The sequence below is a fragment of the Fonticula alba genome (genome assembly GCF_000388065.1).
Source record: "Fonticula alba strain ATCC 38817 unplaced genomic scaffold supercont2.4, whole genome shotgun sequence".
Lineage (NCBI taxonomy): Eukaryota > Rotosphaerida > Fonticulaceae > Fonticula > Fonticula alba.
Genome location: NW_009242974.1, coordinates 2,811,562 through 2,829,203, shown reverse-complemented (window position 1 = coordinate 2,829,203; position 17,642 = coordinate 2,811,562). Strand labels below are relative to the sequence as shown.

At 71.1% G+C, this 17,642-nt stretch overlaps 4 protein-coding genes across 4 annotated transcripts in view; 1 reads left to right on the top strand and 3 right to left on the bottom strand.

The window, feature by feature from the left end:
• Positions 1-7: 7 nt before the first annotated feature.
• H696_03177 (hypothetical protein) lies at positions 8-2,464 on the bottom strand. The gene is made up of 3 exons (XM_009497061.1): positions 1,853-2,464; positions 1,226-1,756; positions 8-1,092 (listed from the first exon to the last, which is right to left on the bottom strand). The coding sequence occupies exons 1-3, from the start codon at positions 2,405-2,407 to the stop codon at positions 169-171; spliced, it is 2,010 nt and encodes a 669-aa protein (XP_009495336.1). The 5' UTR covers positions 2,408-2,464; the 3' UTR covers positions 8-168.
• Positions 2,465-2,969: 505 nt separating this feature from the next.
• On the bottom strand, positions 2,970-7,490 carry H696_03176 (hypothetical protein; the record flags this gene model as incomplete). The annotated part of the gene is made up of 1 exon (XM_009497060.1): positions 2,970-7,490. One exon carries the CDS (start codon positions 7,488-7,490, stop codon positions 2,970-2,972), a length of 4,521 nt encoding a protein of 1,506 aa, XP_009495335.1.
• Positions 7,491-8,229: 739 nt separating this feature from the next.
• Positions 8,230-9,340, bottom strand: H696_03175 (hypothetical protein; the record flags this gene model as incomplete). Its single annotated transcript, XM_009497059.1, has 2 exons — positions 8,230-9,078; positions 9,218-9,340. 2 exons carry the CDS (start codon positions 9,338-9,340, stop codon positions 8,230-8,232), a joined length of 972 nt encoding a protein of 323 aa, XP_009495334.1.
• A 1,272-nt stretch (positions 9,341-10,612) lies between these two features.
• H696_03174 (hypothetical protein) overlaps positions 10,613-17,642 on the top strand; it is an 11,568-nt gene continuing 4,538 nt past the window's right edge. The window contains exons 1-10 of the mRNA XM_009497058.1: positions 10,613-10,865; positions 11,006-11,243; positions 11,358-11,517; positions 11,703-11,893; positions 12,078-12,659; positions 12,891-13,429; positions 13,596-13,648; positions 13,784-14,308; positions 14,605-16,458; positions 16,596-17,551. Coding sequence (XP_009495333.1) covers positions 10,726-10,865; positions 11,006-11,243; positions 11,358-11,517; positions 11,703-11,893; positions 12,078-12,659; positions 12,891-13,429; positions 13,596-13,648; positions 13,784-14,308; positions 14,605-16,458; positions 16,596-17,551 — 5,238 coding nt within the window. The 5' untranslated portion in view covers positions 10,613-10,725. The remainder of the gene's footprint in view (positions 10,866-11,005; positions 11,244-11,357; positions 11,518-11,702; positions 11,894-12,077; positions 12,660-12,890; positions 13,430-13,595; positions 13,649-13,783; positions 14,309-14,604; positions 16,459-16,595; positions 17,552-17,642) is intronic.

Here is a 17,642-nt window from a genome sequence, read left to right as displayed (position 1 = left end):
CAACAGTTAAGAGATGCCGTGTGCGTTGGCAGAAAGGCTTCATTGGCGCGGCATTGGTGCTTCTCGCTGGCCGGGGCCGCCGCCGACACCCCCGGGGGCCGGCAGCGGCCGGACGCACAGAAGAAGCCCACCGAAAGGGCCCGGCCGGGAATGGGGAACCCGGGAGGCTCAGAGGTAGCGGTTTTGACGTATGTACCGGAGGGCCAGGATGTGCACGGCCGGGCGGATGGCTTGCCACAGGCGGCGGTCCTCCTCCTGCTCCGGCAGGGCGTCTCCCTGGGCGGCCTCCCCCTCGATCCAGGGCTTCGGTGGGGGCTCCTCCCCGCCGGAGGGGTCGGCCCCCCGGCACCGGCACCCGCCCAGCACCATGGCCGGGCGTCGATTGACCGACCCATCGAAGCGCCACATGAGCGAGCCGATCCGCCGCTCGGGGATGGCCTCATTCCGCAGGAGGATCCGACACTGACGCAGCGTCACCCCATCGGGTCCGGCATCGCCCCCATCCGCCGACTCGGCTGCCGCCGCGGTCGCCGCCGCCGCCGCCGCCGCCGCCGCAGATCCGGGCCCCGCCGACGAAGAGCCGGGCCGGGCGCCCGGGACCGACCATACCCCGACGAAGGAAACCGGGTGCCGCGAGCCCGGGACCCCGCTGTCCGCGGCGAAGCGCTTCCGTGCCGACCCCTCGGCCAGCCGATCCGCAAGCAGCATGCGCACCACACTGGAGCAGTGGGGATCGATGGCGGCCATTTCCCACTCTTCTGGCCGCAGCGCCGGCACCCGGCGGCTGGCCAGCGGCACGGCAGCCACCCGAAGCATGGCCACCGCCGCCGACAGCGAGCACTCCGGGGCATGGGGCCCGGTGGTGGGCATGCCGCCGGGCAGGATGCCCGCTTCGGTGGCCGGCACCGTCAGGGGCACGCCCTCGGCGGCCAGCGGCGCGAGGGCCCCACCGAAGCGGCGCATCCACCGCCGCGTCATGTTGTCCAGCATGGCCATGTCGCCGGCCATGCCGCCGTAGGCCCGGCGAAGCTGCAGGCTCAGGAGCAAATCGCGCACAGGCGCCGACAGGCGAAAGAGCGATGCCGAGCCGAGCTTCATCCCCCGGCCGGCCGGGTCCCGGTCAAATGGCCACACGTTAGTGGGAGATCCTCAAGGGAGAGGGGGCACAGGGAGGAAAGGCGAGAAAAAAAAAGCAACAAGTGAGCAATGAAGCCCCGGAACGAACGGTGAAGCTGGACCCGGCCGACCAGTCCGGAGGATCGCAGAGGGTCATCCCGGGCAGCGGCCCGCCCGTCGACGGTCCGCCGGTCGGCACTTCGGCGCCAGGGCCGCAGGCCGAGGCTGCCGATCGGGGCCCATTTCCAGCGGTGTCCCGGGGCCCGGGCCCCGGGGCGGTGCTCGCGCCCGGGCAGGCCCCCTCGACTGCATCTTGCAAAGGGACCGGGTCGGCGTCCGGGCGAGGAGGGGCCAATGCGGCGGAGGTGGCCTTGCCGGGCCTGGTCTCGGAGCAGGTGCCCGCTCTGGCATTCGGCCCGGGACCGGCGACCACCGGCCCGGACAGGTCGCCATGCTCGGCCCAGGGCACGAGACCGCCCCCGGCCAGCAGATGCACCCAGCCCAGCACCCAGTCAAATTGGGCCCCCGTCAGGCGGAAGCCACGCGAGTGTGCTGACATCAGCCAAATAACCACCGGCACTTGGAAGTGCACGGCCACATCCTCCACGGCGATGATCGGAAGCCGTCGAAGGAGCTCGCTCTGGCAGACGACAAATCAGTCCCGGAGTGATGGCGAGCGATGGGGCCCGGCCGGCCTTTCCCGGCCGGCCGGGAAAAGGCACCAGCCCCAACGTACCATGTCGAGAGTGGCCAGGTGTTTGGCCGTTTGCACGGCCAGACCGGCACGCTGTCGGCGCACGCACTTTTGCAGGTGGCTCTTCAGCATGGACACCGCCCCGGGAGAGATGAATGCCCGCGCCTCCGGCGTCAGGGGAAAGCACCCTTCATCGGCCCCGGATCCGAGCCCGGCCCCGGCCAAAGGGGTCGGGCGTGCGCCGGCGGCCCGGCATCGGCTGCCCAGGCCCCGGCATGGGAGGCTCCCCGGGCGATCGGCCCCGGCCGGGCAGTCGTGTGTCAGGAGGAGCTCCACCCGCCGGCGCCCCTGGCGCCATTCGAAGGAGCCGATGGAGGAAATGCACAGTCTCTCGGTGGCCCCCGGGTCGACGGCCACATCCGGCCCCAAGGCAGTGCGCAGGGTTGTCTCATCGGAGCTCCGGGAAAAGTGGGCCCGCGGCAATTGGTCATCCCAGTGAAGCACAAAGTACTCCGGCAGACTGGTGTCCAGGCCGCCGAAGAACTGGTGCAGGCGTGTCTGCCGCGCAGCCGGGGCAGAGCCGCTGTCGGTGAACATCCGGCGATGGGCGAGCCGGAGAGCGGAAGCACCGGCGTGCGTGTGTGCGTGCGTGCGTGCGTGCGTATCTGCTTGCCCGCGTGGAAATGCGCCCGGCCGAAGACGCAAGGCTGAATGGGATTCGAGCTGAGGGCAGGATGGGCAAAAGACAAAGGGCGAGAGGAGTGATGCTTCTTCCGGCTTGGCGCACCCTCGTGCTTTCGCCCGTGCAGGGGCCGCACATATGGGCCCTCTCCAGCGCCCAGTGCCCACCCTGCCGATCGGCGGGCCACGCCGCGAGAACGATCGCCGCCCAATGCCCAGGCACACCACCAGGCCGCAGCTCTCTCACACACACACACGCGCGCGCGCACGCGCAAGCAGCCGCATGGTCGCTGACCGCCACCGCCACCACCCTTGATCGATGCACCCACCCCCCAATGCAGTATTCCCCTGTTCCGCCCGGTGCCCGCCCCGGCCGCGCTTCGCGCGACTGAAACCGCCCCCCCCCCGCCAGGGAGCTTCTTGGCGCCACCATAATGGGCTTAACTTAACTCAAGGTCTATTGTGGGCGAGGCGCTGATCAGAGCTGACGGCGTTTCCGGGCCGGGGTCGGGGCCGCCGGGGTGGCCGGGCCACCTGGCGCCGCGTGCCCAAGCCGGACGGTCTGGACAAAGGGCGAAAAGAGCCCCCCTCGAGGCGGAGACCCCAGCGCTCCGAGGCCCATCGGCTGCCCGGGGGTCCAGGCGTTCGTTCGTGCGGGCAGCGGCGTGCCCGGGGGGCCGTCCCCGCCCGGGGCCGGCTCCTGGATTGGGGAATTGGCCGCAGGCTCGGATGCGGCCATGGCTCCCTGGCGGAAGCGCTGGGCGCTCCCATGATACAGGAGCAGCAAGGCAGCCAGGCGATCCGCCTGGCGGACGACATTGGCCCCATCATCCTCGGCCCCGTCGGTCCCATCCGCAACCAGCGGCAGGAGCTCGTGGTCGAGGAGCTGCGCATGGCCCGGGGCCGGGGCCGGGGGCCCACCGCCACCGCCACCGTCACCGCTGCCGCTGGCGCTGCCACTGGGGCCCGGTGGCGGGCCAGGCCCCCGGTCGCCGGTGCCACCGCCGCCGGTGCCACCGCCGCCGGTCAGCAGGGACAGGGCATCCTGCGGCCCGGCGCGCCAATTAAACCCGGCATCAGGGCGGAAGGACCGCAGCAGCAGCAATCCCACTCGACAAAGGAGCAGCAGGCGTTGGTCCAGCTCGGTGAGCGGGCCCGCGGCCACGGACCCCGGGCCCGGGGTGCTCGGCGCCCCGGGCGACATCGCGCTCGAAGAGGTCCCCATCGGCCCGGATGCCGGGGCCACCCGTCGCCGGGAGAGGTCCTTCAGCAGCCCCTCCAGGAGGGAGACACTGCGCTGGTCCAGCGGCACGGACTCGATGGGGCCGGCTGTGCGGCCTGCTGCCAGCAGATCCTCAAGCAGACGCTCGGTGCTCGAGCCGCCGGGGGCCGGCTCCGCGCACAGCCCCTCCAGCACCAGCAGCAGCGGCCCGAGCAAGAACGAGTGCTGGGCCAGGAAGTACCGTGACACGCCGATCTCCGCGCAGAGGGTCAAGCTCAAGCAGGCGGGATCGCCGCCGGGCAGGTGGCCGGGCCGGGCGCTCGGCCCCGGGGCCAGGGAGCTGGCACACAAGTTCACCGAGCAGGTGGCCAAATAGACCAGCGTATACTGGAGGGCGAATTCCGGCAGCAGCGGCACGGTGGCCCGACTGCGAGCCCACAGGCGCCGACGGCCCAGCAGCCGACACAGGGCCCCGGTGGCCGGGTGACAGGAGAGCCCCATCCCCGCGGCCAGGTCCAGCCCCGGCCAGGGCCCCGGGTGAATGTCCCCCGACAGGGGGTCCTCTCCGGGGGCATCCGGAAGCAGGAGCACCGGGACCGGCTCGCAGAGGGCCAGCGGCAGGAGGGCCAGCAGGCGCCGGTCGGCCGCCGGGTGAGCCACCGCCCGGGTGACCAAGCACCGGCGGAGCTCCCTCAAAGGCCGGCCATGGTCCGGGCCATCGATGGGGCCCGTGTCCGGCGGGTCCCCCGGGCCGTCCGGCCAAGCGGCCAGGGCCACGTAGTACCCGCCGCCGGTGGTGGCCACATGTGCCAGCAGGCCCCCGGCCAGGTCGCCTGGCTGGGCGACGGCCAACAGGGCCACGCGGGACAGGACCGCCAGCGGCGCCGGGCCCGAGTCATCGCTGCCCGAGCCGGAGGACCAAAGGAGCCGGAGCAGCTCGCCAGCCGCGCGCATGCGCACCAGGTGGAAGGCCGTCAGTCGCGCGGCCATGGCCGCATCGGGCCCCATGGACGGGGCCATTGTCCCGCGGCCGACCGCCAGCGGGCTCTGGCAGAGGGCCGTGGCGTATTGCACAAACAGCTGGCCCAGCTGCAGGGCATGCCGGCGGACCGTGTCCATGGTCCCAGCCGCCGGTGGGCCGCCGACAATGCGGTCGGTGGCCGCCGAGCAGTCCAGCCACACCCCGGGCGGCGTGCCCTCGCCGGCGGTCACGGCCACCTGCGCCGCGCGCCGCAGCGCCAACAGCGCCAGCAGGCAGGCCTCGGCCCGGCCGGCCAGCGAGGCCCAGGGCCCGGCCGGGGCTGCCACCCGGCCGGCCAGGCGATCCGCCGGCCGGAGCAATGCCGACCCGGCCCCGGGCAAGTCCGCCCCCTCGGACCAGCGTTCCGCGTCGCCCGGCCCGGTGGCCAGGCAGCTCAATAGCACCCGGGCAGTTCGACCAAAAAGCCCCGGGTGACAGAGGAACTCCGCCGCGGCGACCGGATCCGCCGCCCACAGGGCATCCAGCCCGACGATGTCACTTTCCTCCAGGACCCGGTCCACCAGGGCAAAGAGCAGGCTGCAGGCGGCCAGGTCCGGCCGGTGACCCGGGGCCCGGGGCATGCTCCGGCGCACGCACCGGTACATATGGACCAGGCCCCGGCGCGAGAGGACGCCCCAGGGCCCGGCCGCGTCACCCCGGCCGAGCAGGCCCGCCAGCGCCGCATGCAGGCCGAGGACCAGGCGCCGCTCGGGCTCGGCCGCTCCCTCGCCCAGGCAGGCCGCTGCCACGGCCAGGCCGGCTTCCAGGGCATCCGCACCGGCAGCCGGCCGGGCAAGCCACGACACGGCGGCATCCAGCAGCGGGGCGTCGGCCTGGCGACCGAGCCCCACCGCCGGCCACATGACCAGCAGCCCGCCAGCCAGCCGCCACAGGGACTCCCGAGCCTGGCTCGGCCCATGGGCCAATGCCTCGGTCAGGGCCTCCTGCGGGAAGCCCACCCCCAAAAGCGCGTGCAGGTATCCGGCCGCCGAGGCGGACAGGAAGCGCGGCGGCCCGGACCCCGGCAGCGCCTCGGCCGCCGGGTCGTCCGGCCGAAGGCCGGCCAACAGGCGCAGGCGCTCACGCGCCTGGCCCAGCGCCTCCCGGCTGAGACTCCCCCGGCCGAGGACCACCTCCAGCACCTGAACCGGGGTCCAGCCCGGGAGGAACCAGCCCCCGGGCGGGGGCAAGGCCGCCGGGATGGCCAGCGTCCGGCCGGTTTGCCGGCGCTCCTCCGCGGCCAGCAGCACCAGGCGACCCATGTGCCGTGCGCCGAGGTCGCTGCCGAGCCCGCGGGCCAGGTCCCCCTGGAAGGCCAGCAAAAGTTGCTGACGACGCCGGCGAGGGTCATCCGGCCCGGCGGGGGCCGAGCCCGCCCGTGCCAACTGCGCCTGCAGGGCCTCGGGCAGTGGCGCCCCGGGATCCGCCCGGAGAACCGCCTCCCCGATGGCCAGGCAGCGAAGCAGCGCGGCGCTGGCCTCGGCCTCCCGGCGCCCGGTGCCCCGGGCCAGCTGCTGCTGCTGCTCCGGGTCCAGTCGTGCCAGGAGCCAGCCAATCGCGGCCCCAGGGTCGCCGGCGTCGGCCGAGGCGCGGCCCGCGGCCGTGGCTCCGGGCCAGGGGAAAGCCAGCCCGAAGGCCGCGCGCGTCGCCAGCCCCCGGGCCGCGCTCAGGCCGGCCAGCCGGCCGGCCAGCAAGCGACCACACGCCGGGATGTGGCACTCCCGGCAGAAGCCCCCAAGCGGATCACGACAGAGGAGCTCTCGCAGGACCTCGGGCCCGGTGGGGGCGGCCGCGCCGCCCGGCAGCACCAGCATCAGCGTCAGCAGCCGATGCAGTGCCCGGCCGGCGCCGGCGGCCGAGGGGATATCCTCCGCTTGGAGGCAGGAATCCGCCAGCCGCGTGACAACCGAGGCCAAGCATGGCCGCATGCCGGTGCTGCGAGCCCCCTCGGTGCCCTCGACCGGGGGGAGGCCGCCGGGCGCCGGGTCGCCGGCCGGCGGGGCCGGCTCGGCGAAGGCGCGCCGCAAAGACGCCCCCAGCCAGCCGCCCGCCCGCCGGTCTGCCTGTTGGAGCAACGCATCCAGGAAGCTGGCCAAGGTGGTGGTGGCTTGCAGGCGGACCCGGTCGGCCGTGTCGCCCGATGCCTGCACCAGCAGCCGGACCCCCGGGCCCAGGTCCCGCAAGGTGGCCGACTGGCCACCGGGGCCGACCAAGCGCCGGAGCAAGGCCTCCGGCCCCGACTCCGTCCCGCCACCGGTCACAAGCTTCCGAACCAAACGCCCCAGCCAGGAGGCGGCCACCGCGCGCACCCAGACATCCCGATCACGCAGGCGCTCGAAGAGCAGCGGCCAGACGAGATGCTCGAATTTGGCCCCCACCGCCAGGGCCAAGTCGCCGGGGGACTGGTCGGGCGCCATGGCTCCGACCATCACCGGCGCCGATTGTGCCCGATGGAAAGACTCGCAGCCCAGCAGCCCGGCCAGCAAACCGCAGCTGAGCCCACGCTGCCAGGCTGCCGGAGATCGCTGCAGCACCAGCAGCGCGAGCAACAGGCCGCGCGACAGCCCCGGCGCAGCGAGCAGAGCCCGGGAAAAGAGCCGCACCGGTCTGGGAGCCAGCTGCCCTGGCGAGGTGCCCGGACTGTCTCCCCATGGACAGCGGTCAAGGCGCAGGGGATCCTCGGTGTCGGTGAAGATGGCCGATCGCACCGTGAGCCCATGCAGCAGGTCCGCCAGATCGCCAGGGCCCACAAGCATGCCGGCTACCAGGAGTCCGGCACAGGTTGGCCCGGCGGGAATCCCAGCCGGCAGCAAGACCCCAGCACCAAGGTGCACGCGGAGGACCCCCTCGACAAAGGCCGCACGCGCGCCAAGGGCATGGACCAGCACCGGCGGCAGCCCAGGCTCACCGGTCAGCAAGGCAGGAAGCCGCCGCAGGAGAGTCGGCAGGGGCAGTGCCGGGGCAACAGGCGCATCGCCAGCCGATGCATGGGGCCCGGGAGCCAGGAGATTCGAGCAACGCTGGGTGGGGGGTTTCCCGACGCGATCGAAGTGGGTGTGTGTTCCAGGGCACCGGGGCGGGGAGAGGGGGGAGACTTGTTAGAATGCGCATTTTCACCACATGCCGGGGGAGGTGCCTGCCGGGCATGGCCGGCGCGTCAGCCACCATGCGAGCATCCGGACGAGAGCTGGCCGACGAGGCGAGCAGCCACTGCCCATAGCCGGTGAGGGATCCTCTTGGGCGTGCGTGCGTGCGTGCGTGCGTGCGTGCGTGCGTGCGTGCGTGCGTGCGTGCATGTGCACGGGCGGGCGAAAGGCGCACCTGCTCAACGTGGGGTCCGAGAATGTCCCAAAGCGCGCGGAAGAGGCGCCTGGTGACCAGCGATCCGGCCAGCGACCGAGCGCAGTAGCCGGCAAAGCAGGAGCACCGGATGAAGCCCGGCTCCAGGGAGGTCGCCGGCCCGGGGGCCACCCGGCCGGACAGCAGAGACAGTCGTCAGAGGAAGTCCTCCATGCTGGGCGAGGGTGTGCCCTCCGTCACCGGGCCGAGGCACTGGTGGCAGGGGAAAGCCCCCCCGGCCGGGGGCACGGCGTCCCCCATGCCGCGGGCCAGGATCCCGCACATGTCAGCCAGATTGTCCAGCAGCAGCATGTCCACCAGCAGCGCCGGAACAAGGTCCCCTTCGGCGATCAGCTGCTCGGCACATTCGTAGGCTGCCTCGCGGAGGCGGTGCGGATCGGCCCCGCCACTTTGAGCCAAGCGCCGAAGGAGCCCCAGCAGGCCGGCCAGGGCGCAGGCCACCAGCCGGTCGGCCTCGGCAGCCACATGCCGGCCAACGGGCTGGGCCATGCCCGAGGGGCCGGGCGGCCCGGCCAGAGCCTCGGGATCGTCACGCAATGCCGGCAGGATGGCCAATGAGTGGCTCAGAGCCAGCCGCCCAAGGAGATAGGCGTCCCGGCGATTGGGCTGTCCCTGGATGTCGGCGCCAGCGTCCGCGGAGCCGGGACCCGCCGGCGCCTCGAAGCGCAGCAGACAATCCACCAGCAGCCGCATGACACGCAGCAGCCCGGTCGGACCATCGGGGAATGGCGGCTCCGGGGCCGACAAAATGAGGACATCCACCAGGCAGCAGGCCACCAGCTGGCGAGTGCCGAGGTCGGCGTGCGCGCGCGGCGGCTCGGCCCACGGGCCCGTGTTGCCCTCCAGCAAGGGCGATGCCGGCCCGGCCTCGGCGAAGCGCGGACTGTGCAGGAAGTACGGCTGATACAGATAGCCCGCCAGGGCATGGAGCTCCTGCGATCGGACTTGTCCCTGCTCCTTGGAGGACAGGTAGTGTTGGAGTTGCTGCAGGGGGGGGGGGGGGGGGGGGGGGGGGGGGAGCCCATGTTAAAGGTCCGGCGGTCAGGAGGAAGCCGATGCGGCAACCGGCGACGGCAATTCCCGGAGAGAGAGAGAGAGAGAGAGAACCCCCAGCGAGACGCACCTCCACCGACTTGCGGACTTCACGGGGCGGATGTTGTCCCGGCTGACGAAGACGCCCCGCATCGAAAGAGGGCGACCTGCCAGGGGTGCGCGGACTGCGCGCCTGCTGCGGCAGATCGCCCATTCGGATGGGTCACCAGGACGGCAGGCGTCAGACGTGGCGAAAAGGAGCCAGAGAGAGCAGTGTGAGGGCGAGCTAGGCAGGGGGGGGGGACGGGGGAGGGGTCATGGTCACCTCGCTGGCGCTCGATCGGCCCGCCTCCCGAGTGGCACTTGGACCGTTCGCCGAGCTGCCCCCGCCCGGGGAGCGAGCCCCTTAGCCGGCATTGGTCGGTCCCCGTTCGAGGCATCCTCCGTCCGGCCGGGAAACACACGCACCCCCCGAAGAACGAAAGGACCACCCAAGGGGGGATGCCTGATCGCTAGCCGGCGGGGAAGTTCAAAAAAGCGGCTCAGGCGCGGGCAAATGGCCGGCGATCCGTTGGCATTCCGGGATTACGTAGAACCCTCGCCCGAATACGCATTTGCGTATGTATCTTTGGGCGCCGAAGAAAATGTGCCTCCGAATGTGACCTCACAAATGTGGCATCCCACGGGCCAGGGGTGTGTGGGCCTCTTTGCAGGCTCCTCGGGGGGTACTTTCCCGAGTGAGCACAGCGACAGTGAGAGCGAGCAGGGACAGCGAGCAGAGACAGCGAGCAGAGAGAGCGACCGGAGGGCCGGCGATGCCACCATCAAAGGCACTCCACCTGGCTACCATCCGGACGCGTCGTCGGGCCTCCCGCAGCACCTGGGAAGAATGCGCGCGGGGTGGGGTGAAAAATGTGCAGGGAGGGGGGCACAAAGGGCCGGCCGGCGGGCATTTACGTGTCCGCGCTCCGCACCGGCCGATCCCTGGATCTGCCACTTCCCGATCACGGCCAGCCCGGGGGGGGGCGGGGCGAAGGTGGCACGTCGTTGGTACGTGTGCCACCGGCGCGACAATCGACCAGGGGCTCCTCAGGACGGAGACCGGGGTCGTCCGTTTCCGCGGCCGTCTGCACGCCGCACCCCTTGGGGGAGGGGGAGCGGCGAAGGCGATGAGCGCGTTGAAAAGGTCTTAATTTCGTGTTCGGTTCAGCCATGTTCCTGGGAGCGCTGCTTCGACCAAATGCCCCTGGCCCAAGCCCCGGCACCTTCGCCGGCGCGCCGATCGCGCAATGAATTGTTTGAGGGGGGGGGGGGCCGGTTGTTTGGAACATCTGGGCTCGAGCCGGCTCTCCGGGGGGCCCCCCCCGGCGCCCCGCCCCGCCCCGCCCCCACACATCCATCCATCCATCCAGATGCCCTGCCGGGTATTTCACGGCCCGGCTTGGCCTGGAGGCGCCCCCCGGCGGCGCCAACGACCACCCCTCCCCCCCTCTCCTCCTGCCACTGTTCCTGCTCCCCGCCCTCCCGACCCAGCTCCCTCGCACCTCCGGATCCGGCACCTCCCGCCCCGCTCCTGCTCCCCGCTCCCCGGGTGATCCCATGGACCCCGTTCGATCCCCCACCCCGGAGGAGGATGCCCCTCCCTCGGCGTCCGCGGTGGTTAATTTGAATGGCAACTCGTCGGAATGCTTCCTGGATCCAGCCACCGCCCAGCCACCTGCCTCCGGCAGCAATCTCGGGTGCGCATCCGCTGTCCTCCCCCCCCCCCCCCACCGGCTTTGACCGGAATCTCACACTAGGCGCCCCCCTGCCTGCGTACCTTCCCCTGCTCACCCCCTCCCCCGACTTTGTCCCCCCTCCTCCCTTCCCCTGGCTGCAGCATGACCTTCTCCGAGTTTGACAGCGCCGCTCAAGCAGCGCCCCCTCTCCCTATGATGGGCCTGCATCCGCAACCCCCGCCGCAGGTATCGAGCAATGGCTGGGGACTTGCCTGGGCGGCCAACAACCTTTGGCGCAGCGTGCTCATGCGCCTGGTCAAGCGTGGCCTTGGCATGTGGATCGACTTCACCGATGAGAAGAACAACTACGGCGTGGTGGTCGGCGTGGACTTCCTCCGCGTGCGTGGACCTCAGCGCGGCTTCCTGCCCTGGTGCTGGAACTGACACCCGCCCGATGTCCCCTCCCCCCCTCCTCCGGTCCTCGCCCTTCCGACTGACCCTTTGCCTGCCCAGATCGATGGCGAGCTTCGCCACATCACCCTGAACCAGGCGCGCATCAATGCCCTCTTGCGTCAGCCGGAGGCCGTCGGCGAATCGGGCTTCTGCTTCCAGATTATCTCCTCCGGTGTGGACAAGATCTCTCTCAAAGTCCCGTGGCGATCTTTCTTCTCGGGTGCGGCGGTTCTCCTCTGCTTTGCCTTCCTCCTCCCCCGCCGACACACACACACACACACACACACACACACACACACACACACACACACACACACACACACACACGCGCGCGCGCACATGCATATCTTTACGTGGGGCACTCTAACTCACTGGACTTGTGAATCCCATGTTCCTGCGCTCCAGACACCTTTTTTGCCGGCATGGAGAACGCCCATGTCACCCTGGTCATGGTTCCGGTGCGGGACTTGGTCAAGCCGGCGGCCCTGTCCTCTGCCGCTCCCCCGGCCCCGGGGACCGATGATCCGGCCGAAATGATTACCTCTGGCGTGTCGATCCTTGGCTGGCTGCTGGACCGGACTCTGAACAATCTCCAGGTACCCTCGAGCCAGGAGTGTGCTGGTCCATGCATCGGATCGGCAAGATGTCCCCCCGGTTGTCGGCTTGGCTGGCACCCCCGCCCCCCCCCCCCCCCCCATGCATGTGTCACTGACTCCTGGCCACCCCTTTGCACCCTCGCCCTCCCCTCTCCCCTGGCCCCTGCTCGGCCCGGGTCCCAAGATCTGCCTCAGCGACCTGGAGCTCAGCGTGCACCTGTGCCATGCCATGACTCTTGCCCAAATTGAGGCGGCCTCCGCGGTCGGCTCGCTGTCGGCCTTTTCGCCCCTCGCCCGGGCCGGGGTCCGGCTTGATCGCTTTTCCGCCGGCCGAACCGGCGGCGAGCCTCAAACGGATGCCGACCCCCCTGCCGAGCCGGCCCAGGGCCCCCAATTCCGGCCCTTCTGCCAGCTGACCACCCACCTGAATGGGGTGTCGGTGTGGTTGGATGACATTGCTGTTGGACAGCCGGGCGTTCCACGAGGGCCCGCCGCGGGCGGGTCCCCCTCGCCGGAAGGTCGTGCGGCTGACTCGGCCGACGCAGATGCCGAGCGACCGCTTGTTTGGGTGGACCCCCTGCGTCCGACCTCCACCCCGGAGCACATCTGGCCATTCGATCCGCTGGTTTCCCCAGTCCCCAGCATCAGCATGTCCCTCTGCCTGGCTCGGTCGGCGGCTTCCCTCGGCGCCGAGCAGGCCGGCTTCTTCCCGCTCCTGTCCCAGCGCGCGCCCTCCTTCGAGGTGGGCTTCGACCTGAAAGTGGGAGTACGAGCCGACCGCGCCCCAGCCTGCTTCCCTCCCTCCTCCCCTTTGTCCCCTGCTCTTCTTCCGCCTGCCATCCGACCCGCCTGAGCTTGCCTCGCCTCGCCTCGCCTCGCCGCGACCTGCAACATGCCCCCCCCTCCCCTTCTCCCCTCCACGCCCCTTTCTGCCTCCATACATGGCACTCACCCCGCGGCCCTCACTGCTTTCAATGCGTCGACCCGCGCCTGGCAGCCTGTCCGATCGTATGTCGGTCTCCGGCAGCTGGCGATCCTCAGCCGGTTCTCCCGGTTGGCCGATGCGGCCGCCGCCACGGCAACCTGCGCCTGCCAGGAATCCGCCCACCAGTCAGCCGCCTGCCGGAGGTGCTTCCAATCTGGGCCCGTGGCGGCCGGGGGATTCCTGCGCAGCTTCATCGCCCCCCCGCCCGGGGGCGACCCACTGCACCAGCAGCCTCCGGGCCTGAACTCCCTCATGAGTCTGCTCTACATGGCCCCATCGGTTCGGTCCTCGATTGCCCTGAACTCCGTCAGCATTGACCCTAGTCGGCTGATGTCCCTGTACAATGCGTCCAGCTTCATGGCCGGGTCGGCCATGAGCTCCATGCATGGCCTCGGCACTGTCGGCGATCTCGGGCAGTCTTCCTTCATGCCGGTCCATCCGCAGGATTCCGACATGGGCACCCACGCGCCCCCGGGTGGAGGTGCCCCTTCGGCGTTCTCCTTCGACCAGGCCTTCTCTCTGCGGCCAGTGTTTGAAAGCTCCTCGGGCCGGTGCGACCCCGCGAATGGCCCCACACGTGAATCTCTCTCCCTCTTCCTCTCTCCCTCTTCCTCTCCCTCCCCGGTTCTTGGATCCCTAACCCTCGGCGAGGACCCCTCTTCCCTGCCTCTCCTGGCTGCGCGTCGCCCGGCGGCCATGCCGGCTACCTGTGCACAGTCGCCAGGCCACCATCAGACGCATGCTTCGCAATGAATTCCACCGGATTCGGGGTACGTCAATGGGGCATCCGCCTTTGGGCGGCCGGTGTCCGGTGTCCACTGTGTCTCCCCCCCCCCCCTTTTCCGGCTATTGACCGCAGCGCTGTCGTATCTTCTCGGGGGGCGGGGGAAAAAAAAAAAAACCAGGACAATCTCAAAAGGCCTCGCCCAAGCAGCGCCCCGGTCGAGCCTCCCGGCAGAGCACCAATCTGGATGCCCTGTCATCGGCGGTTCACCGGGCCAGCTTGGCCGCCGGCCCGGGCGACGAGCTGGCCGGGCCGGATTCCCCCGGCCCCTTGACCGCGCCTGCCCGTGGCAATGAAGCCGGCTGTGCGGCTGGCGTTGTGCCGGAGCCGGGCCATGCCAGCACCCCCGGCTCCCGGGCGCCGTCTCCCCCGGACACGGGCCCCGACGACAGCACCGACGAGGAGGATGACGACTATGATGAAGTGTTCTACGATGCCCTCTCCTCGCTGTCCCTGACGTCGGAATCGCTGGCCCATCTACTGAGCTCCAGCCCGACGGCCGGCACCCCCTCGGCCGACCTGCCGGAGGGGGATCTCCTCTTCGAGGGGGATCTCCTGTCTGACCAGCCCGAGAGCATGTCCCTTTTCAATGAGCTGTCCAACCTCTTTTTGGTTCCCGTCGGCTGCATTCGCTTCCTGATGAATGGTGCGTCGGGGCTTCTTCTTTCTTTTTTTTTTCGCCTTTGCCCCCGGTCTTTTCGCGGCCTGCCATATGCCTCCCTTCCGCCCCCCCCCGGGAGGAGGGACCAACCCACAACGGACAGGCGGCGCGCGGGCCGGTGTGCTGTGCGGCGGCCCCCGAGAGAGGTGACTATGGGGTGGGGGGAGTGCGAGGATGAGATCCCCCCCCCCCCCCCCCCCCGCAATTTGGCTTGCCGGAGGCGCAGCCGCTCTTCGCCACCATGTTGACCCGCGCATCCTCCCCGGCCGGGTTTGCCTCAGCCACCTTCGACTCGGTGTCTCTTCACTTGGACATCTCCCAGGCCGGGGCCGGTCTGGCTGCCCGGGACCGGCTGTCTGTGCGCCTGGATCAGGGGTTCACCTTCCGCATGAACTCCCACGCCAGCCCCTCGGCCGGGCTGATGGCCACGGTTCGGCGGACCCTGGCCGCCAGTCAGCCCACCCTGACGGCTGCCACCATCCGGACGCCCATCTTCCTGGATCCTGGCGACCCGGCCGGCGATGGGGCCTCGGCGCCAGGCCCGGGGGCCGACCCGGCCACCGGCCCCGAGCCGCCCCAAACACCCGATGACCCCCACGGGCACTTTGTTTACTCCATGCGATTGGCCCTGCTCGGGGAAATGTCGCTCACCGAACGCCGGAGCACTGACTGCCGCATTCTGGCCATCGAGCCGCGGGTGTCCACCCTGGCCGGTGCCCCGGCCGAGGTGCTGACCCTGGCCGTGGAGCATGCCGGCCGGGACCTGTGCGAGCGCCTGGCCCCGGCCGAGGGGGACGCCTCGCTGCCGGATGGGCTGCTGGGCATCTTCGCCGCGGTGCCCGGGCACCTGAGCTTGGACTTGGATCCCTTCCTGCCGGATCGCCTGCTCCCGGCCCTGGCCCTGCTGGGCCCGGGACCGGGGGAGCTGGCCGACGAGGCTGCACCCCCCGGCGGCGGCGGCGGCGCCGCCGCCGCCCCCCGGACACAACCCCCGGTGGTCAGTCCGGCCGAGCCGCCCCAGCGCCGGATGATGGTCGGCCTGCTGGACCTGCCGCATCCGGTGCATGTAAACATCGCGGTTCCGGACAGTCGCCGGGTGGCTGCCGACAAGGCAGCCGGCCCTCGGGCCGATCCCCGGCCCCGGCCGTACCTGCGGCCGGATGTGCAAATCCTCCTGGTCCTGGGCCAAACGCGCGTGGCGTTCGGCCGGCGGTTGCATTGCTGCGAGCCGGTGCCCAGCCGGCTGGGGGCCTGCCCCGTCACCGGCGGGTCCAATGCCTCCGCCGGTGCGCCGGCCCCCTCCTCGGCAGGGGCCCCCCATGCCGGTCCCCACGCGGCCACCGGGGGGCCGCATCTGCCCGGCCTGGGCGGCCATGTGCCCGCCCCCGGGGCCGGGTGTGCCGCCGGCCGTGCCACCTGTCCCCTGTATCTGGAAGCCGGCTGCGGGGACTTCTTGGTGTTCCTTGTGGCGCCCGGTGTGCACTATCCAGCCCGGGCCGGCAGCGACCTGTCGGCCTTCCCGCCGGTCTTCCACTCTCGCAGCTTGGAGGCACGCGTGCGCATCGGCCCGGTGGCCGATCCGGCCCTGGCACATGCCTCCCGCCCGGCCCTGCTGACGGCCTTCCGCGTGCCGCCGGTCCAGCTCGGCGACCCTGCCGGCGGGCTGGCCACCAACTCGGGCCCCGGTGGCCCGGCAGCCGCCGGGACTGCCCCCGGCGTCCCCGGCTCCAGCGGGCTCTCGCCCGGGGAGCGTTCGGCCTCGCCGTCGGGCCGGAGCCCCGACCTCCGTGGCTCCTCCTCGGCCACAGGCGCCCCGGGCCCGGGCGGGGTCCCCGGCACAGAGGCGGGCCAATCCGCCGCCGGCGGGCCTGCCCCCCCTCGACGTGGGTCCCCCTCGCTGGCGACACTGGCTCGAACGCGCGTGCATTTGGAGCTGGCTTTTGGGGACAGCTCCGTCGGGTGTCGCGTCCTGGCAGCGGCCCCCTGCCTGGCCCGGTCCCCCACCCCGAGCAGTGTCTACCTGCTGAATCCCACGTTGCCGGTGTGCGGCCTGGCCCTGGCCGCCGTGTGCTACGACGAATTGAGCTCCTTCCTCCCGACCGAGCTCATTTGGCGACCATGCCCCAAGGAGGCCGGTACGCTTGCACTTGCTCGCGCCCGTATCCGCGCATGGGCTTTTTTTCGTGCCCCCCCCCCCCTCTCCGCCCTTCTCCCCGTTCCTCTCTCTCACACACACACATACACACACGCGCCTTCGTGCATCGGCTCATAGGCTTGCAGCCGGGCCCGGCCGGCCTTCAGGCCAGCCTCGCAGGCCCCTCGGCCGAGGGAGGCAACGCCCCGCCAGCCGGCGGCTCGAATAGCTTGCATGATTTGGTCATCGTCGTGTCCCTGGACTCCCTGTCGATCCACGTTCCGTTGTCCTTCGACACGCCGTCGGGCGCGGCGGCGCGGAATGCCGGCCCCACCGCCACGGCCCCGGGCCCGAGCTCGCGGCCGGCCTGCCTGCCGCCCCTTTGCGCGGCCCTTTGCCGCGGGGTCTGCTCGGAGACGGCCGCCGGCCCGGGGCTCAACCGGTATGGCCAACCGCCGGCCGAGACGCTGCACATTGTCCTCGGGCGCTTCCGGGTCATTCGCATCAATGGCGTTCGCGGGAGCCCGGGCGTCAACCAAGCACACCTGACCATCGGCCATGCATTTGTCAACATCCTGAGCACCGGGGCCCCGGGGCTCCGGACGGCGTCCCTCTCCCCGGAAACGCTGGCCGCCCTGCCCACCCATCCGACCGCCCGGGCCCAGGCCTATTGCCTTCTCTATCGGGCCCTGTCGCCCTCGCTCATCTCCAGTCACTTGGCTCGACCGGTGGCCGAGTTGAGCACCACCGTGCCGAGCGCCTCGGCGGCCCAGCTGTCCGAGATGTTCAACCTCTCGCCGCTGATCGACGCGCGGCTGACCTACCACCTGGTGGAGTCGGCCACCCCGGTCACCGGGGAGCTCCCTTCGCCCGGCGGACCCGCCGGGCGCCCTGCCTGGAATGTGTCCACGGTGTCCGGGGCCCGGCGCTTCTTTGTCTACATCAAGCCGGTGGTGCTGCGCCTGCCGCCGGAAGACCTCTTTGCTCCGATCGGACGAGCCATCAGCACTTTCGGCACCGTGTCCGATGGCTTCCACGGGGGCGGGCCCTTCTGCCGGGGCTACTCGCCGCTGGCCGGCGAAACTGCCTTCGATGTGCGTCCCCTCGTTCCTTTTGGGTGCTTGCCCTCCGGCCGGGCAGTTGGCCTTTTGCGGGGGACTTTTGCCGGGGAGGGGCCGGGGGGGG